Below are 22,473 nucleotides of genomic sequence, written 5' to 3'. Positions count from 1 at the left end.
CACATTCAAAATGGTACACTTTCAGAGGAGATGATATTAATATTTGCCACACTTTCCTTTTTTGTGTTTTCAGCTGCCTTGCTTTTTTAAATGCATGTTCTTCCAAGAGGATATTTTTATTGAGCTAGTATCTCATTTTGAAAACAAATGAATGCCTGAAGAGAGAGACACCCCGAGTGCAAATGAAAATGCCGTATATATTTTGTTTTTTAATAGATATATATTTATTTATTTATGGATGTGTTAGTTTTAATCTTTATATTTTGCCTAGTCAGTTTTGTTTCAGAGGAGTACACTGATTATTTTTTTAGCTGACCCGTTGGCCTTCCTGTCATTAGGCGATTAAAATACAAACACCAGAATTGTGCACTTCCTTGTTATCATTGCTCTGTGAGCCTTCACATTAATTGGGTGGCCTTAAAAATCAGCAAAAGGCAGCGCTGTGAAATATAAACTGTTATCAGCTCTTTTATTCTGCAATGATTTCTCACCATTTTAATAGGTCTGCAGTTGTTCAAAGACTTTGTTGCCAATTTATAAGGCACACCTAGCTTCAGAGCAAGCCTGTACTGCAGGCCTTTTAACAAACCAGAACTTTACCAAGCTTCTGTTTTTGATCTGGTTATTTTTGTAGGCTATATTTACTAGTTCAATATTAGTGATGTCATGTTTTTATTAGTTGCAGTATGAAGGCACTTCTTACTTCTAATGGTTATTTAAGAACTAAACCCACAATGCAACAAAGTGTAGAGATTGTGAGTTTGCTTTAAAATAGGGTTTAATACATCGTGATTTATAAACTCTGCATTTCAGACTAATTTGCATGAAATCTCCTTCTGTGCTGTACGTGGTGTGAAAGACACACCAAGGATTTTGGTATCAGTCTTTTTTTCACTTAATGGTTAAGTTAACCAAGGTCCTCAGTGTTTCTTATATTCCTTAAACCATGTGATGGTTTTGGAGTCCAGCCATGCCACATTACCAGTGTTATGTTTGCTCACATCCACTAATTGAACTATAAATAAGCTACAGTATGATTCTGCTCTCTCTACATGTGCTGTAGATATACTGATTTACCGAGTGATTGTATATTCAACAGTCTGAAATGTTCTGAGTGGTGGCTTAACACAGACACATTACTTAATTCACTCTACTTAATAAATGGTAAAAGGATGAAAATGTTTTGTTTTTGTGACATTAACACACAACGAACAGAGGAAGAGGAACTGGGTATTAAACACAAACAAGTCATGGTAATTAAAAGGCCTTTATTTCCTATTTGTTTTTACAGAACTGTTAACACATATGATAAATTTGTAATAAGTTATTTGGTTCCCTTGATAACTTTATAAGGATCCCCAACGTTTGTCCACATAAGGGTCAAGAGGAGTTTGTGAGCAACGTTTGTGTCCAGTCAAGGGCTAAAGCATGCGATCCACAGTAGGCACAAGTACTGACATGAACACGCGCACCACGACACTAGACACGAAGAAACACGGCTAGAGGACACAACCTGACTGTCCTCTGATGCTTTAAAAGAGGATGAAGAGAAAGAGGTGAAAATAAAAAGGGAAAAGAAGAGTCTTGAGAATACAGTTGCATCAGGGATGAGGGGTGGAGGACTAAGCGCTCAAGAGGGGAGTTTGGTACGCTCCTGCATGTTTGGCAGTATACAGTATGTCCATGTTGTAAACATGAAGGCCGGCATTCTTTACGCCCAGCAAAAGCAGCTTCAGTGGAGAAATCAGTGAGCTTGCTTCCTATTCAGCATCATGAAACCGACGGTACATGGTTGGTTACACGTAAACGAGACAAAGACGCAATGAGAAAGCAAATGTGACAGAGTTTGGTGGCACATCTCTATATTCTACATTAAAGGCATACATCACAAAAAATTAAATGGCAGAAGAAGTGATTACACATATGCACAAGAATACAAAGGAGAAGTACAGCGAGTAATAGAGGAGACAAGACATCATGTTTCAAAGTGGCGTTTTTACCCGCTGAGAGGCTCCTCGACACATTTTGACAAGGTGGTAAAAGATCTGCTGAACTTTGGATGGTTTCCCTTTTTAAATCCCAGCGTTTGCAAAAAAATCGAATAAAACAAACAAACCACAACTGTGTGACCGGTGCTCTTTCAGCTGTCTGCACAGCTGAAAGAGCACACAGCTTCAGATGCGGATGTGCATAAAGATATTACACAGTTCCACAACCAGTAAGAGAACAGATTCATTTCCAGGTTCAAAACACAACTAAGACTGTTGTTTGACCATTACAGTCAAACGCACAAAGATGCACATTTACGAATGAGTAATGTGTCCCATGCATGCAGACCTGTACTGTATATTGTATAATCCAATGCTGTGGTTTTGCACCGTGTCTGCTAAAGGGCATACACCTCGTCTTTTTTTCCCACATACCCAAATACACACAACTACCAGTCCCCCATAGAACTTGTCCAGCGGTCATGCGACTGCAGTGACCCGAGCAGTAAAAGGTACTAAAAAAAACCCAAAAATATATCTCTAAAGTGTGCTATAGGTTTACCTGTAATCACCTTTGCCTCATCATCTGAAGTGTTTGTCACTGCTCTGCGTGTACTGTTATTGTGGCTTTGCAGATTCAAACAGTGGTGATGAGTGAAGGCAACCGTAATCAGGTAGTGGCAGTATTTTTAGAAATGCGCTGAAATTTTGTGTTTAAATTATTCTCAGTGCATCATTTGGTCACAGTCTATAGCGTTAACGGGACAGTGAGTAAAAACTATATTGCATTAGACAATGTGTAGCGTCACACAACACACTGCAGATTGTTACCAGAACAGGTGTGGCAGTTTGACAGATCTGGCAGGATTGAGGTGAACTTAAAGGAATAGTTCCACACTTGGAAAACTTGCTCATGCTCTTGCCTATTATTGATTGGCTGACACCACCCCTGTGTCATTGTTTTTTTTTTTTTGCTTTTTTAAGTATAAAGCTCAGCACAAAGACTGGAAAAAGAGGTTGCCTCACTCGAAGTAAGAAAATATGCCTACTAGCACCACTAAAGCTCACAAAGTAACACATAATACCACTGTTTAAAATGTTCAAAGACAGAAAAGAAAAAAAAGGAATAAAACAAACTAGAGGAGTGTTTTTTTGTTCCATCAACAACTGATTTCAGGATGACTAAATAACACAAGCTTCATATTTTAGTGTGGACTGTGGAATCAGTCGTCTTTTCAAACTCTCTGCAAACTGGCAAGTCATTTCCCAAAATGTGAAACTATTTCTTTCGTTTAATTTTACGTGCATGACATCAAAATGATTTTTTCTGCCATGTGCCTGCGAAAATCATAACTCTATGCATAGTTCTATGGGAGGGATTCAGGTTTAAAACTTGGATTCCACTATTAAGTTTCTCAGCTTTTGCTCTCATTTTTGTTGCTTGAGCAGTTTGCTCAAATAAAAAAAATGAAAAGAAATAAAAAGAAAACAACAAAAACAAGGGTAACTTCTTATTAATTGTACATGTAGTCACCAGTACATTCTAAACTCTGCTAAACTGGAAGAAGAGAAACTAGAAGAGTGACCCAGTTTGGTTCATAAATTGCACTCGGCCCAAGTATAGAACACGCTCTCGTATATATATATACATATATATATATATATATAATTCTTAGCGTTATTATTGAGAATCTATTGTGATGTCATATCTATTATTTATACTATCAAAACAAGGCTAATCACAATACTGGAAAATCAGCTACCTCTATGAAACAAGGACATCAACAGCTCCGAAAGTAGAAAAAGACACACTCACTCTACTAAACTCACAACTGTTCTCAATGCTCACATATACATTAAATGGATTTTTGCCCTCTTGATGAACAAAGACCTCTGAAAGGAATGTAAAAGAGAAACACTGGCCAAGGAAAATGAAGACATGTCAGATTTTTTTCTTCATAAATAAACTCTAGCTACTCAGCTGAGCTCTAAAGAGTTAGTGCTTGAGTTTTATGGCTTTAGTTTTATCTTATTCGTTTATCTTGTATACATGTACACGTATTGTATAATAAACACAGCAAAAGAGACACAGCCGTGAAGTATTTCAGGTCATTTAAATAGAAGAAAAAAGTAAAAACTTCCAAGTAAAGAAGAGACAAAAAGGGATTCCAAGTCATTCGCGTTCACTGGAATGGAACTATTTGTCTTTTGGCCCCAGGAAATGTATTTTCTATAAAGATATGATCCAACAGACATCTTTCTTGGTCAGTGCTGGCAGAAAACTGACTCCTACAATCCACCTACAAATTGCACATTTATTCAGCCTTTTCTAATAAGTTATTTCAGAATCACACTGCGTCAAATCTGCTATTAGAAACTGCTTATATCTTAGACTTGGAGATCCCCTTTCCCAAACATTAAAAACCCTAAATACATTTTTTGAAATAAAAAAAAAAAGCAATAGCAATTAAAATTCAGAAATGTGTCAAATATTGGCCTTCAGAAAGGTGCTGAAACAAAACAGATGGCAGATAAAAATAAAAATAAAAATTCTGATCACACAGAATTAGATAGCAAGCATGCGGCTACATTTTCATCCTACATGAACTCACACACAGTACTGGACGACACACTTGCTTAAGAATTTCAGGCGTGGAAAGGATCTTATTAGTAATATTATTCTAATATCTGTATGACATTCTCTCCAGTGACCCTCATGGAAAATAAATACACATTTGTTTCATTTTAGAAAATATACAGTGCATCTTTTTTCCCTTCGTCGTGTTATTAAAATGACAAATGACACCCATTTACGTACACGAGATATTTTTGCTTCGTCTCTAAAACATGCTCTTATGTACAGTATTTTGTATAAACATGCAGTATCAACGTGTATGAACTATGTATATAGGCAAAACTACACACCAATGGGTTGCTTGATTGCTTCCGTGTTGCCTTTTCTTTAGTGTTGTTTTCGTTAACTGAAGAAAAGAATGATGGGACGTGAAAAACTCAACTCCTGTCAAAGTTTGAAAGAAAAACCTATGATTTCCAACATTCATTAAATTCCCAAAAAGCTGTGGTAATGTCTAAAAAGCCGACCGCATTTACTTTACATTGACTTATATTGCACACAGTTAATGGGTAGCTTTTGCCGTTGGTGCTTTCAGACAGCAGGATTTGCTTTTTTTTGTATGTTTTTAAAAAAAATTTATTCATAGCTAGCTCAGCAAGGAAGTTTATTGGGGTCCAAACACTCTACACATATCAGGAGCCTTTTCTGCTTTATTCAGACCTGATGAGTTTGGGCTTTGTTCATTCCCAATATTTCTCTTGAACAGAATATTAATATACAAATATAGAGAGCCAAACTTGTATAGCCAAAATATGCACAATATCATATCATTCTTAGACATCTGTGTTGGGCTTGTCAAGCTGAGGACTGTGGGTATCTCATGTATGATTCAAGCTGCAGGAGACCAGGACTGTAGAAGTTTTTAGACCACAGAAACTTAAAAAAAAGTATTTTTAAGATGTGCCCTGGTTCAGTTTATAGATTTGGACAAAATAAGCTAAAAGGATTTAAAATATCTGCATTTTTAATTTTCAGCAGGACTTTTTACTTTAAATTATTTTTTTACACGACATTTTGGCTCTCTGTACTGGACCTAAAACATTCTGTTAAGAAACGCATTAAACTGAAGGATCTCTCTGTTATTATCAGGTTCATTTATATGAGGAGACCCGTTTGGCATGCCACATGGTGCCACAGAAAAAATTCAATCTCACAACATTTTATCACAGAAAAACTACACAGATCAAAGAACAGTTTTACCACAGAACAGAAAAATACCCGATAGTGCAATTATATTCAACAGTTTGGTAAGCTGTGTATAAAATACACATGGATCAGTGCCTTCTTCCAGACCACACCCTCGCAATCAAGTGAGAAATATAATATCCAAACAATTAAAACGCACACGCAAAAAGCCGAGGCAAAAAAAAAGCAACAAAAACAACAACAACAAAAAAAGTCAATCACTGTCTTGCTGTCTGTTTGTTTTTCTTTATTACAGCTAGCAGTAACTACTAACGTAAATGATTAAAGCTCTGGTTTCTAAGTGTACTTAAATGTAAGATTTTGATTTAAAGTGCTTAAGGAACAAAAATGTTTGAAGTCAAATAGAAAAAAAGGAACTGAGATAAAAGGAAAAAGAGATTAAAAAAACAGGGGAAAGAAAGAAATGAAGAGAACAACACTGCTAACTGGAAGGCGTCCCTGGTAGTTGAAAATTGCTTATTTTGTTACTTGGAAGGCTTGTCTCCTTTATGACTGTAAGACGGTTATAGGGATTCCTTTGAAGTAAAACCCTTGTGTCAAGTCCATGACTAATGGCAGTAGCACTGAACAAGTGAGATACAGAATCAGAGGCGTTGGGAGGGGAGGTGGTAGACTGCAGGCGGTAATCGACACCTTGTAAATATCATGTCATTGGTGCTTGGAATCAGTCTTTGTTGTACCTGCTCTGATATTTCCACGCTTGTTGTTCCGATGACAGATGCAGCCTTTTTGCACGGTGGAAAAAAAAATATACACAAATACCCTTTTTTACTCCAAATCCATTATTCCCTCCCTCTCCCCTGACACACCACTTTAAGGATAAACTAACACTACTCGTGAGCCTTGGGTCACTCAAAAAGATCTTGAATTGAATATTTTTCTCGTCTACTTGAGTATCAGAATAATAATAACCCGTTTAGAAAAAAAGGCATGGAGTTTCACTTTCCTCTCAGTTTTCCTGAGACGATGGGCGGAAGGGTAACTAATCAAAACGGCAGTGTGTTTGTGGGTAACTGGATATGTGTCTATCCCTACTTTGCTACCCACCTCTAGGAATGTACTTTAAACTAACAGAATCATCTAGTATGATAACTGGCAGGTGTGGAACATGGTGCACAATACACCTAAGGAATGAACCTGCTTGTGTTATTTCTCTATCATATGGCAGTATAAAGCATTTTATTATTAAGCTCTATTCTAAGCAACATGTGTCACTAAAGGGAAAAGATAAGAAGTACAATATGAGTGAATGTTGTATGTTTTATCCCCTCTATGACCAGATTCCCGTATAGCACTCTTACCCTTCTTCATATTCTACTATGTATTCTTATAATATAATGGAACCACAACCCCAATACAAAAATAGATCTAAAGGAAATCAACGGAGCATCTGTCCATCCTGTAACTTATCTTCTTTTTTTAGTGGCATGATTTTATATAACATGATGCTTTTTTTAAACTACTCCCTTCATGTCAAATGGTATCAGTGGATCTTTTGAAGGGTGGCAGTGGGGAAGGAAGGAGGAGAAGGAAAAAAATGTGGAGAGGGGAGCAGATGTGCAGTTGGGGTGTTTGTCTGGAATATACACTGGGAAATGATGGGAAATGCATGGGTGGGTAGGTGTGGAGATGGTGTAGGTGGGTTTACTTCTTGGCATTCAGGGCTGCGAGAGCGGCATCCACCTCTTCCTCTGGCTGCAGTGGATGCCACTGGGCAATGGGGCGACGGGGGTTGGCCAGCATGTCGGACCAGTGTTTCAGCCCAGCCCCTGTGGACTTGCTTCCTACCAAGATCTTCCCAATGGCATCATTCTTGCCAATCTTGTCGTAATCCAGCACTGTGATCACAGCTAGGATTTTCTGGGAGAGCAGGAAGAAAGGTTTACAAAATCTGAAGTGGACTGTAGAAATCTGACGTTACTGAAAGATATTTTAATTGGTTACTGGTGTCAGAAGCCTGGGGAGTGTTTATGCTTTCTGCAAAGTATGAGCAATGCTTAGTGTATAGCGTCCTACACACCACAGAAAGTCATCATATACAATGTTTTTGGTGCTAAAGTACATATAACTTCTATTTTATAACACACAGCAACATGTGACAGTCATGAAAAGAACATTTTCATCATAGAGTCACATGACAACTTTCTTTTTCACATGATAAAAATATGTTTACATGGTCAGTGGTCCCTTTGGTCACAAGTGATAATAAATGGGTGTTAGTGTGGTGGTTTTCATTGTTTGAATAAAGTTAGATGAGAATATTGAAATCACTCTTATGTCTGTACATGAAATATAAGATGTCTAGTACCTCCAAAGCTCACTAATCATCACACCGATCCCACTTCTTGTGTACTCTACTTCACAACTACAAGTACCATCATAAATTTCATGAAAGACCTGAAAATTAGAAAGCCTGTGTACACAGGTGGATTTACATACTCACTTAACTGGAAAATACCACATCATGTTCTCATAAAATAAAAGACAATTTGGGATAGTGACAATTTCATATAAATATAACTGCCACACAGTCGTTCGTGGTATGCTTGATCACAGATTACTTGATAGACAACATTTATATAACGCTCGTTAAACAGCATGTGTTGACAGGATGCAGTGTTCATTGGCGTAACTTTGTGCTGAACATTGACGGGGTGGGGGTGGGGTAAATTCCCAGATCCCTGGGTAAATTCCCAGATGATTAAACATGCAACTATTTTGCTGGTAATACCTGAAATGAGTAAAGAAAATCAACAGCCTTTTTATGCAAGATAATTCATAATTTTATTGGGGGGGTTACATTGGTTGGGTCTAAATATTGGGGGGGGGTCATAACCCCCCTAACCCCCCTGGAAATTACGCCCCTGGCAATGTTACTCTTTCTGCACCTACTAAACGTTAAAGATTTGACAGGACTATTCCGCATCCTTACCTGCATTTGCTCAAGAGGGATCTCAAAGCTGAATGACTCATTGTAATAAGGATTCAAAGTGTTCTTTTTCACTGTCGTCTTCTTCTTCTTCAGCCTCTTTCCATTCTGCAAAAGGTTGATTTTCACATATGGATCTGAAAACAAAAACAGAGGAAAATCACGATAGAGGCTGACAGAAATCCCTCGCACATGCACGCTTTAGTCGCACTGCTTTAATGCACCAACAGATGGGGCCAACGCTGAACCCAGAAGACGTGAGGGTTGCTGCATGGTGACTACTGCAGCATCAGCACGTGAGCAGAGCAGAACCGACCTAATGGCTGTGCTCACATGCTTTCTCCTCCACACAATGCAGTTTGCTACACCTAAATGTCTCTTTGCTCCAAAGAAATTAATAAGGAATAAAATATTTAAGCTTAGTACAGTACATATATGTATATATAAATAAATAAATATATATATAGAGGAGCCCACCTGACAATCCACCCACATCCATTTTCTTGAGGTTCTTGGCCTCCAGAATACAGATGGTGAGTTTGCCAGCAGTGGGGACATAACGCAGGGAGATGCAAATGTCACCCAGCTTCTCCGGCTGTGAGGACGAGGCAGGAGGAGAGAAAGTTAAAGCAGATCTGAAGCAGAACCTTTTCTTTGCACAAATACAGAAACGGTGTCATTTATATAACATTTTAAGTAAGCATATTCATTAACAATAATTCCTGCTGCCATTACTTTATTTTTAATACTATCTATATAGCTGATGTATCCAAAGTTAATAACATATCAGCAAGAAATAATTCCAGTGGAAAAGAAGCTCTGTAGCATCACAGCATACATTACTGCTGAGACATAGGAAGAAATACAGAAATGAAATTGTAGCTATGCTATACTGGTTGAAGGAGAACAAAAAGGGAAAGACCAAACTCTTGAATGAGCTGCACAAGAATCCCAGAGGGAAAAAAGTATTTTGTTTTAATTTATGCTTAAAGTGGACTTTTATTAAAGAGCTTTCTTAGAATAGCCTTTTAAAGAGGCACCTGTGTGGACATACAGCAGGTTTTTAAAGAGTGATATCAGCAGTGTGATAGAGGTAGTAACACTCTTCTTACCTCTTCTTGATCTGCACTGTCCAGGTCTCTCCACTCCTCAATTGGCTTTGCCAAGTCAAGGGTGTTCATGGGTATTTTAATCTCTCCAATGACGTCATGCTTAGAGAAGCGATCAAAGTCATAAACGGACATTACCAGAGTCTTTCCTCCCATCTCTTGGAATGGTATCTGAAAGATAACAACCCATTTACCTATTTTACTAATTTAAGTTTAATTCAACCGGTAGCAATAAGCACACATTTCTAACGGTTTATGACAAAAGATACTTGATGTATAAAGATCAGATAAATCTAGATCAGACCAGTATTGGCTGTTGCCCCTGGCCTGGAGCTCAGAATTGTCTAGCTTCATAACATGCTGCTTCAGCACAGCTGCCTGTCCCTGACTTTGACAAAGTAAAGCTGAGTTGTTTTCACAGAGCTGTGTCAGCACGCAAAGTGCACCAGAGGTGGCCCTCTCCTTTAATTTGATTCTCTACCATATTCTCCTTGTCAGACACCTTCAGTGTGTCTGCTGTTTTTCATCACTGTTGAAAAGAAATAAGAAACATAGTACCTGCTCAGCTCTAGAGGACAGAAGAGGGAAATTAGAGGAGAAGCTGACTCTTATCAGGACCTGTCCACACATCAAATGACTTGACATTCATGTTGTTTTACTAAGTAATTAATAAAGGCCATTTAGCTTTTGCTAGTAACTTACCTTAAAGGTAAAGGTCTCATTGAATACAGGATTCAGTGTTTTCTTGTGAACCTTTGTGTCAAACTTTTTCTTCTTGTCTGGGAGGACAAAGACTTTCACGTAGGGATCTGAGGTGCCACCGCTGTCCATGGAGAGGAGATCAGCGGCTTGCAGGATTCCCACAGTCAACTAGGGAATAAGAAGTTATGCAGTTAAGGCAGGAAAGGTTGAACTAAAACTAAAAACCCAATTTTGGTTTCATTTTTATTTTGGCAAATCAACTAAGAACTACTACACCAGAAGATGTGCTAAAAAGAACATTTAGCATGTGATGCTTCACACATTAGTAACTACTCACAGGGTCTGCTTTGAGTTCATTTTGACAAGAAAATGTCAAATAAACTACTCAAGCACTTGCCTTGTTCTCTTGGAAGTCATAATCAATTGAGTACTGCAGCTTCCCTAACTTTTCCTTCTCCTTCACTTCCTCTTCTTTTTCATCCCCAGTCAGTCCAGGTTCCACATCATCTTCTTCATCATCGTCATCCTGCGGTTTCTGCAATGACAGAAGGGGGGACGGTGGCAGAAAAAGGAGTGAGATGACGGTTCAGCGGAGCCATCTGTGCTGAACACCAAACCTTGGGTATCAGCAGTCGGGTTAGTCACAGCACCTACCTGCCACTTACCCCCGTGTTACTAGTGCAATCTGCTCATCGATGACCACGGTTGCAACCTGACTTGATTTCACTATTTCTTGGGTGACACCATTTGCTGTTTTTCTTTTTTTTTTGTTTTCATGAGCGCTACGAGTCTTTTAAATCTGCATAAATCAAAGGCAGGGAACTACAAACTGTTGTACAAGTGTTGTTTCAATAGAAGTGTATGTTACGTAAAAGACTGAGAAAGAGGGGCAGAGAGAGATTGAGATTAAGGAGAGAAACAACAGAATAAAAGCAAATAGAAAAGGAGTGAACGAAAAAAACAGGAACAACTTACATTGCAATGCAATCTAGTACAACAGCTCTGCTAAACCCTTGGAAGGTCTCAATTTCACTTCTTAAAGTCACTGTAAAATCTCAAATTAATATGACTCACTTGTGTAGCTACCAGTAATAGTGATATTACAAGGAGTGGACAAAAAAACAGAAACAGAGCGGGGAAGAGGACTTTTACTTTGAAGGAACAGCATCACACAGGTAGCTGCACAAATCCCAAACATGACTCATTTCAAATGAGTCATGTTAAGTTGTTTAAAAAGTCTGAAAAATTGTGATGGCGTATCCCACACAGAGTAACGCTGTATCAGCAACGAAGAGCCAATGTCAAAAGCAAGCACGTTAAAGGATATCATGGGATGCTTTTCAAAAACAAGTTAACATTTATTACAGAGCTGCTGCATTATTGCATTGCAGTGCTAGGTGTCCTTGCTATTTAGTTGGCTCCGTGTACAGTGTTTCCAACAGAGGCTGAGTGTCCTCACTGAGTGAATGTGAAGGACAGCGCTATCAGGCGTAGATGTGATTTGATCAAAGCACTGACGCAGTACTTACTGACACTTCTTGAAAAGCTCTCAAACTTGCTCAAACCGCGGTGATATTGGCAGTCTGGCAATCAGTTTACTGTAAGCCAGACTATATTAATGTCTGGCATCTATCTCCTCCTGACAACCTTAAATCCCATTAATGTGTTTACATTGATATTGTTGTTATGACTTTGCTTCAATTACTGTACTCTGGGCTGACTGCTGTAACTAAGTGAATGATTGAAAGATTTCATAATTTATTCCAGAGTCCAGATTTTCGAGCTGATGCAAATTATTGTCCCACTTAATCACACGCCAGAACAACATTCAGCAGCTTACTGACATTTAACTGCTCCTGAGATAATCAGGGCATGATGAAGAAGATAATTCAAATCTTCTGTTATCGTGCATCTTGCTTTTACATTACACCCAGTGACTCTTCAGGGTCCCATATCTTTAGAGGCGGTCACGACTAATCTAGCAAGAGCAATTTGCTAAGATATGAATCTTAAAGTAAACTTTCATTTTGCTATAAGATACTGGGTAATCTCTCAGCGTGGCCTCCTTTTCTACGGCTCCCCTCCTGAAAAAACACTGACGTCTTCGTGAGATCCAGCTACTTACTGATCTGGAAAAGGAACAGGGCATCCACACAGATAATGCACTACCGCGCACACTCGCTGCACAGCATACTGAACCCCACCATACCCACACGCACGCACGTCCTTAGATGCATACAGCGGCATGTTAGGACCATTCTAAGGGGTACATGATAACTTGAGAATTGGGAGAAAATTCTGTGATTTGTAGAACTGTGCAAAACACTTGAGCCATCCCTCATTTCTTTATATTTTACTTCCAAGGAGTCAGTGTTTCTTGTAATCTTTAAAGTGGTCTTGAGCAATAATTTCCCAGGCATTCTGAGAGCCTTGCAAAGTTTTTCTTTGGATAATTGCTGCCAGTCCAGTCTTTAAACCTGATCATTTTCAGAGGACTGTTTTCTTTTTTGTTTATTAAGCTATTTAACACTGAAGTATGAATCATTTAAGCATAAGAAATACACTTAACACAAGGAATGAACCAGTGTTGTGTCTACACATAACAGACAACTTAACAAAGAACCAATTTTGTCTTGTATCTTTAGGGACTTTGTTACAAGGAGGAAGTTGCAACATCTATTTCTTAAGTTGAGTCTACAAAAAACATAACAGTTTCATAGGCATAAAATAGCATTTTGCACCAACAGGTTATACCCAAAAAGCTATTATCCAAAAACTTGGAATATATCAGGATGGTATGTAGCATTATGCCTGTGGCAGACTGACGACCTGTCCAGCGTGTACCCTCCCTCTCGCCCTAAGACAGCTGGGATAGGCTAAAGCCCCCCCGCGACCCTGACAAGGATAAGTGGAAGAGAATGGATGGATGGATGGTATGTGGTATGACCTTTAGAAATGTGACGAAACTGGACAAGTGGAGAACAAAAGAAGACGTGGCAGGCCTAAAAAAACAGTCTAGCGCAGATCAACCGTATCTGAAAGTCAAGTTCTTAAGAATCAAACTGTGAAATTTCTGAATCATGGATGTTTGAAAATAGCTCAATGCACCTATTTCCCAACTTTCAAAAAAAGGTGGCTCAAGACTTTTGCACAGCACTATAAGTCGTAAAGTTGATTCAATTTTTATGTTAAACAGGAAAAAATGTTCCTGTCAGGGAACCACATCGCCCTGCTCTCCAAGGCTGGAGCGACCTCACCACGCCACATATGTGTAGACATCATATTATTGTGATTATGAGACAAAATTTCTAATCTAAAAAGTTTCTAATCCGGACGCTAAAATTCATTTAATTTTCTCTACTGCAGCCAGCACGTACGGAAGGAGCAGGAGCATTGACCCAACCTTGCAAACTGAAGCTAAGTGGAGGGTTTTTAACCCAAAAAATAAATCTTTTTGTACATTATGGACATAATCTCGTACTTAGAGTATTTTTCCCTCAAAATATTACACTCCATACCCTGGCTCTAGAGTTTTTTATTTTATTTTACCTAGAACGGCCCGAAAATGCTGTTGAACATGCAGACTTACATGCATGCTTCACACCCCCACTCACCCATCTCCCACACACACGCACACACACACACACACACACACACACACGCACAACCAAATACACTCACATTCTCACACAGTGTCCTACGTGGCATTCTGTATCTTTATTGTTGTAAATGCTTTTCATTCAAGCATGCCAGGCCACACAATGCAGGATCCAAGATTATTTCTGATGGTAAATGTAAATGGTTTATCTTGTGATGTCTTAAGTGTGGTAAAGGTTATGCGTTGATGTTTCATTTAAACGTCGAGGCCCCCAAAAATCTATATTAATGTCTCGAGTGAAATGTACACATCCACTGAGGGATCATGCTGAGAATTAGCAGTTCCTCTCGAACTTTCAGAGGGGGTTCAAAGATAAAGAAATGGTACGTCTGAATGAATGCCCTTTCAACTCCATGGGTTGAAATGTAAGCTCAGTACTGAGTTTTTATTAAGCAGAATGTGTACTAAAGCAGCCGGTTGACTCGTGCGGCATTAGGTTTGGATCGACTAAAATCAGGCTTTTGCATTTGACTGAAGATGTGGGCAAACATTCTGGCCCACCATTTCTCTTCAATGGCACCCAAGTGCTTCGGGGAGAGAGAGAGGGGATCAATGACTGTCACCTAGTATGTCAGCAGCATGGGTCATCCAGGAAAGTTACTCTCAAGTCAAGTTGTGGCCATTCAATGGTACCTACTGCAAGGGCATATGCTGGTCTTTGTCAAGGGGTACAAACATCTTTATCTGCTGTGGAACTCGGAGCATGTTTGCACAACCTGGGGTACACAATATTTATTTTATAGCTAAGTTAGCAAATCTTTGAAGAGGAATTATTTGTAAGACATCAGTATTTTTGGTCGTGATACACAATAGAGGCCTCTAATAGTGGAAACATGCTCCAAGCTCTCAGTGAGGTAAAGTTTCAGCTAATATTTGACAAATATCCAGCTTACCCCTTGCACATGCATGTTAGTGATCTCTAGTGAGCTGCTCAGTGCACTCATCATTCAAAGGCTCAACCATAGGATGAGTTTCATGTTCATTTCAAACCATAGACAACTTAAACAGATGTCTGTTCTGTTTTTTGTTGTTTTTTATGCCAAAATTGCAATCTCTGGATATACAAGACATAGCATTTAGTGCGGCATATCAGTTCAGTGGGTTTTGCGAAGCAGCTTAATTGCTCCCATGGAGTCCTCAAGCACCCACAGCACCTAAGCTTGCAAAAACTAAGGAAGCCATAGCACTCATTGTCATCATCACTGCAATCCAACCCCTCCAAGCCCAGCCCAGCCCAACCCCACTCCCACCACCGCTCCCACCCTGCCCTGGTCTGTGCTTACACAGAGTGGCCAGAGAGGGGTGCCGCGTGCTATCAGACCTACCGTAGGCAGAGAAGTCCACCACAGTCAAGATACACGGAGCACACATAAGACACAAAGCAGGAAGGAGGAGAGCAGAGACAAAGGAAGAGATTGAACTCACAGCAGACACCAAAGAAGGGTAATCACAGCAAATGTAGTTAGCTACACTGTAGGGACTGAGGAAAATGACAGACGGAGAAGCCCCCTCATTAGCACAATCATATCTTGTGCAGCAAGTCCATTGGAGTTTTAAAATAACATCAATTTTAGATATGTTACTGCACCTCATCAAATTATCAATCATGTTTGTGGAAAAAATAATAATTATAGGCCCAAAACAACACCATTGTACTAACTAGTAATTTAAATAATTACTCTTTCAGGACGAGGAGAAAAACAATGGCTGTTCTGTATGTTAAAGTCTTGTCATTTTCCACTCAAGTCCCAAAGCATAAGTGAGAGAAAGAGCAACAATAACATTAATGACAAATACATTAAATGAAAAAAAGAAAGAGAAACAAATAAATTAAAAAACATTAACCATGGTGGATAAAGAATGTAATTAACAACTGTGGAGAAAAACTGGGTTAGAAAACATCAAAATTGTAAAGAATCTCTGTTTTCATCTAGCCTAAAATCCAACACAATTCAAACAGGCTAAATTATTTTTAAAGCTACTTGAGTAAAATATGGAAAAATGCTTTTTGTTATTATTTTATTACAATGCCAAACACAACACCCCTAAGCCTTTATATAATAGGCCTATTATTATAGTCATATATAGGTTAAAGACATTTGTTGTTAGCTTTGCTTTATATTCAGTACAATTATAAATTATATCAGGCAGGAAACGTCCTCCTGAGGCAGAACATACCTCTCCACCTTTCAGGTTCTTCATTCCCATGTCACCCTTCCCCTTCTTGCCCTTCTTGTTCTTCTTCTTTTTGAAACAGCACTTCTTGACGATGCAGAAGCAGCATGTTAGAATGAGTAAAGCGGCGACCACAGCGATGGCAATGATGGCCCATGATGGCACTGAGGAGCATATACAGACCAGTGTACAGATGAACCCACACAGAAAAGCTACAAGTAAATACTGTGACATTTGACCGACCAATCATTAAGCCTCCTGTCACGTCCTGAGCCAAATATATTTAGTAAAAGGTGGTAGGTTAGCAATTAGATCTAGTGAAAATTTGATTTCTCTGCCATTAGGAAGAGCAGCCAGTGATCAATACTGAATAAAGACATTAAAGGCCTGCAAATGCCTGCAGCAAAAAGAGAAAATCTAATTCCAAATTCATTGCTTAGAGTTGTATCAATGGGAACTGATGGCTGATCGGATGATTGGGGCTTGCGTGGCACTCACGTGGGATCTTGTCGATTTCATTCAGGAACTTGTTTTTGATCTCGTCAAAGGCATCATTCTTGCTCACTGGTTCGGTGGAGTTGTCTGCCGAGACTAACGCGACCGGCGCTGGAGTCACAGTCAAGGCACTGGCTCCCGTTGGCTTAGCAGCGACCATGGGCGTTGTCTGATGCCTGAACAAGTTCCACTTCATTTAGGCTGCACGTACTGTCCGTGAAAAAAAAGGGGAGGGGTTTATTAGTAGGGAGACCAGACCATTCATGACTTGTTCTCAACCAGCATAATATATTCCACCTGTGTGTCACTACACTGCCAACATTCACAGGTGGGTATTAACAGTTTGACATTAAAGGGTGGAGTCATTTGGCTGATTTTCACATTTTTTGAAGATGTTTGAAAGAAAAAACTACATGAATAAATGCAAAAACACACAAGTTATAATAAAGCATTAATTTACCAGAAAACAATCAGAAAGGCTAAAACAGTGAAATACTTTGTTTGACTTAAAAGATAAAATGGATATATGGATGGAGCTGTCTTATGAAAGTCGTCTAAATCAGCGGTTCCCAACCATTTTTGTGCTACGGACCGGTTTATGTCCGACAATATGGTGTCGCGGATAAATACAACAAAATAAAACCAGTACCAAAAAAGGAAGATTAATTCATAACACACTGGAAAAGACCCAGGGAAACTGAGTTAACGATAAAAACGATTAAAAAATGACGATAAAAAACAATAAAAACCCTGAAAACCATAAATTTCACACCTGGGCCTCAACTCTTGCAGCCTGGTTGGGGACCACTGGTGTAAATGATACAAAAGGTATAGGAGAGGGATAGCTGATGTATTCGATTCATGGTTTTGATATTTACTCCCTTTTGTGACATATAAAAATGTGTTTGTTAGCCACTGAGCCCCAAAAATGTAAATCACCAAATTAAATACAGGTCATGACAGAAACAAAAGATTCATTCACAGAACTTGAACTTATAAACTTCTATGTAGCATTAAGTTGGACCAGTTGGATCTTGGTTTTTACATTTCTAATACTTGGTAAGTCCCAACGCTACTGATTATTTTGAGGAAATATACCTATAAAAAAGCAAAAAAAATGTTATTACGTCTGCTGAAGTATCACTGAGATCAATTTAGCTCCAAACGCTCTCTCTCTCATGCCTCCAGTTAAATATATATGTAGTAGTATGTGCAGAGGCTGCTTTAAAATCCATCTGCTGAATCCAACCAGAAGGAGAAAATTATATTTACAAAATAGTTTTGTGACAGTCGCTTAGAAGCCAGTTTTGATATACTATGCAATGCTGACAAATCAAATGCGAAACTTGAAATCTCCTGAGTGCACACAGTGAGTAGAGAGTGTCTGGTGTCCAGAAGTTAAACCTCTGAAATGAACAATATTTGCATGTATATAGACTTAAGATGTTTCAACTGGGGAAATGAGAAGCTGATCTGTGTGCATGTTTGTCTGTGTGTGTGTTTCTGTGTTTGTGTAACATATGCCAAAGTGAATATTTTAAATCTGACTTTTCTTTTCAAATGTCTGGAGAGGGCCCCGTGTCCGATTGGCGACCTGTCCAGGATATACCCCTCTCGCTCTATGGTAGCTGGGATAGGCTTCCTCTAATATAAGCTGAGAAAGGAGATCTTTGGGTTCCCAGAGAACCTTGGGTAAGGCTCTGTGATTTCATTTCAACTTTGTTCATGATGAGCTCACCAACAATTATATAACTTAACAACCATTAGGTGAATAGTATGGAATTTTTATTTTATTTTTATTTTTTTGCTTTTGTGCTATTTCCAACTCAATTTTTTTAGACATTCTCTTTATTTATCTTGCAGTCAGCCAGTTCATCCACTGTCTGAAACAAGCCACTGTATCTTTTAATTGGCTGCCCCTCACAAATGAAGTATTTGACCTGTGGCTAACAGGGCCGTTTATTGCTCACAGCATTTGTTTGCCTTATATTACTGTATAAGGGATATGCAAACTTTATTACATCATGAAGAGCTAAGAGTAGACAAAAACTAAAACAAAGTGTGTAGATGAGCCTGAATCTTTGGCTCCCAACCATTATTTGTACATAGGTTGACTTTATTATGTGAAACTCTGGTCATGGGTACTAAAGGCATTTGCTGCTGTAGAAGTATACATGACAGTAAAATCATAAGAGATCCATTTTAACCTATTTCATAAAATTCTGATTTGCAAAGACTTTACTTGATCAAGGCACTAACGCTATTTCTAGTCTGATGTTGCTTCCATACGTGCGCCAGCTGTGCCTGACCAGGAGAGATGTTTAACCACACACAGAAACAAAATGAACTACTACTAGCCATTCTCCTGTGGTGTTTCCAGAGGCCAAACAAATGTTCAATCAGAGCTCTTATCTGTTCCAGAAATCACAGAGTGACAAGTGCAGCTGAAATCAGCCTGCCGACAGAGCGATGAGTGATTGGGCAAGACCTTGATTCAGAAAGCAGAACGAGAAGACAAGCATAACAAGAGCAGACTTCTGCTGCTGATTTCATTAAAGTCATGGTGATATGGGGAAAAAGAAGGAATTTCCTACTTCTCAAGTGCCAATTCTCCAGGATGGTGCCAGAGATTCTGCTTCTATTTATTGCTACATATAAATTATTCAAATTGAGGCTGACAGCGGAAAGGATAAGCTTATATTATTCAGGGGCCAGGACCACTTTATACATCCCAAAATATATTATGTAAAATAACTTGTGCTGCTGTTATGCAGACTGATGTTACCAGTGATGAACATCTTGTGAATATATACATAGATGGGGAATTGAACAATTACACAAACATTGTCAGTTATTGAGAAAATTACTGAGGAATGCTTTCATCCATCACACATTTAAAAATGAGTGGGCTGTTCAATGAAACAGCAATCACAAGCCTCACTGTCTCCACTCTCCACTGTATTATGCATTACAGTAGATATTGTAGCGCTGTTAAAGATATCCACTTACATCTGAGGTTTATGGGCAGTTTTTCCTTTTTGTCCCTCACATTTGATCAAGCCAGACCAATCAAATTACTTTTCATGGTTATGTGTACAAGAATTTTATCTCCTCCACACTGAGGATGAACATAGGGGACACAGACTTGTTTTATGACAGACATTAGCCCTGTTTTACAGCTAGCTAAGCCCTTACTACTCGCTCCAATAAAATCAGATAAATAAACCATTTTTATTTTAAAGAATGCCAGCAAACACCAGACAATGCCTTTTAACAAAACTAAGATTTGAGAAAAATATCTCCTTGTGGAGGCTGCACTAAATACCAAATACACACAGTCTCAGGGGTAGAAAACTTAATCTTCTGAATAAAAAACAGGTCATATCAGACATCCAAGCAAATTGACCTTGCAAGGTGCTTGTTCCTTTTCTCTGACTAGATCTAAATATGCATATCCTGAAATAACTTGCAACAATAATGATCCACAATGCCTCGCTATCTAAATAAAGGAACATTTCTTAATGGGGAATTAAGCATACAAAAACAAGACTAAGAGTTACCAGCCATGCTAATAGCTGCATCAGTATGCTGTCATGCTAGCAGCTATGACATTCGCAGACATTCGCTAGCAGGCTAACATGTGCTCAGGGTGATTGGTATCACGTATGACGGTTTTGCAGGTATTTAGTCTAAAACCAAAAAGTTACAGAAGATAAATAAGTCTTCTAAGTCGTTACAATTAATTTTTGTTTAATAAAAATGCAAAGCCACCAATGTGAATCCTCAAGTGGCACTAGAAGTAAAGCTAAGTAATTATAATACATCATCTGGAATGATGAATATCTGCACAATATTTTGTGTATTTTGGAGACTTTAACTGGGTAAGTGAAAACTTTATCTTACTGGTAAATGAAAAGTCAAAGGATCCACAAAGTCATTAAAATTCTTCCATTAAGGAGGATAAACATTTGTACCAAGCCTCAGAGTAATCTATCAAATAGTTGTTGGAACTGTTACGCCTCCTCTTCTTTCTGCTCTCGCTGCAGGGTTTCTTTCCACAGCAGTCTGTAGGCAGGAAGAGTTGCTGACATATTATGGGTATGCTTGTGTAGGCCTCCACAACAGCTCAAATAAGCCTGGCCTAACTTTTTTTTTATCTGTCTCCTTTCAAGGATCCACCTTTCATGTATTTTTTAATTTTTAAGAAATGAACTGATAATTGGCATCCTAACCTTTCTATCTCCTGTTTTCTCACTCGATGTGAGCTACAAGATGTTTCTGCCAGCACCAAAGTAGTATACTACCCACCAGGCTGACACTACTAAGAGCCATGTCGAAGTGCAGCTGATAACTACAAAGATCTGCTGTAATCTACCATCATAAATCACTACAGTGCATATATGTAACATATTAACGCAACATTTTCACACTTGTGCAGAGGTTCTAAGCAAGAAAACTAGGAGTCAGACTGGGAAGTTCAGTCCCTGAACCAACAGATTAAACCCTGAAGATAAGTAACAGTAACACTTGCCCCTTGCTCATTATCATCACTGAAAGGCCCTTGAGCAACACACTTAAGCTCCATCTGCTTCAGCGGAAATGTACAGTGACCAGTACATCAGACAGTATTTGTACTGGGCAGCTTCCAGATCTAAATGTGTTTAAGTGTTTGAGAGTTGAACAGGCCCTGAAACAGCAGCAGTTAGGGCCAGGAAAGCCCACCCTGGATGGTATAAATAGCCTTTCCATCCAATATATATTTAATATAAACCATGACTACTGGAACTCTGTGGGAGGTTTAAGCTCCATCTTTCAATGTGCGTCTCATTTCGTTAGAGTTTGAGTCATCAGAATTAGTTAAAACAAAATGGCTCAGCTGCACGGCACACAGCAGCACAGCTATGGGCATGATCCTTCCCTTATCACGAAACACACTGCTCAGAGTTGGATTGAGATCAAGCATATTTAGCTTTCCCATGCAAACAGACTTGGTATATTAACGCCAAGTACAAGCACAGCACTTGTAAGTGGTACGCAAAGGTTAAATATTTGTCTTTCAGTAAAAGGTGGGATAAAATAAAGGTGAAGGCAGGTGGTTTTAATTTAACTAACAATCACTGGAAATGCCAAAGGTTGTTTCTTTCATTAGTAAACAAATTAAAGACTTTTTTAAATGCATTCATCTTTTCAAATGCATTAAATAACTACTTCAATCCTTTAGTTGCAGAAATTAATATACATCTTGTTGCATTTGGTGTCCTAACCTAAGCTCCAAGCTTTAGGAGTGTGCTTTGCATCATATTTAAGAGCACGAACTGCATGTGTTTTATGCTGTAAAATAAATAAGATTAGTAGGTGATATTTAACAAAAAATACTCAAGGCACACTAATGGTTTACCACATCATATGTTGTCTTCATCATCATTAGAGGAAAATATGAGTCACTTAGAAACAGTCCAATACGTCTCCAGGCGTATCACTATTATTACCCTGCACCTGTCAAATCCTAATGATACAATCAGTGTGTCCTCGTGCAAACATAAAAAAAAAAAAAACATCACTAAGAAACATGACTA

General features: G+C 38.7%; 1 protein-coding gene across 4 annotated transcripts in view; it reads right to left on the bottom strand.

Annotated features, from left to right (window-relative positions):
• Window positions 1-1,248: 1,248 nt before the first annotated feature.
• Window positions 1,249-22,473, bottom strand: part of LOC146550749 (synaptotagmin-2-like) — a 65,058-nt gene continuing 43,833 nt past the window's right edge. For 3 of the 4 annotated variants that reach the window (XM_085259984.1, XM_085259983.1, XM_085259985.1), the window contains 8 exons: window positions 16,901-17,107; window positions 16,406-16,566; window positions 10,967-11,104; window positions 10,570-10,737; window positions 9,871-10,038; window positions 9,236-9,353; window positions 8,762-8,895; window positions 1,249-7,689 (listed from right to left, as the gene is read on the bottom strand). In XM_085259984.1, the coding sequence (XP_085116110.1) occupies window positions 7,474-7,689; window positions 8,762-8,895; window positions 9,236-9,353; window positions 9,871-10,038; window positions 10,570-10,737; window positions 10,967-11,104; window positions 16,406-16,566; window positions 16,901-17,093 (1,296 nt within the window). In that variant the 5' untranslated portion in view covers window positions 17,094-17,107 and the 3' untranslated portion in view covers window positions 1,249-7,473. The remainder of the gene's footprint in view (window positions 7,690-8,761; window positions 8,896-9,235; window positions 9,354-9,870; window positions 10,039-10,569; window positions 10,738-10,966; window positions 11,105-16,405; window positions 16,567-16,900; window positions 17,108-22,473) is intronic. The other variant, XM_085259986.1, reaches the window with a different exon arrangement.

The sequence above is a fragment of the Mchenga conophoros genome, linkage group LG20 (genome assembly GCF_057382185.1).
Source record: "Mchenga conophoros isolate Kocher_MC1m ecotype Shallow Benthic linkage group LG20, M_conophoros_male_GT1.1, whole genome shotgun sequence".
NCBI lineage: Eukaryota > Metazoa > Chordata > Actinopteri > Cichliformes > Cichlidae > Mchenga > Mchenga conophoros.
Note: the sequence above shows the minus strand (reverse complement) of the source record. Positions and strands in the feature narration are given on the sequence as shown.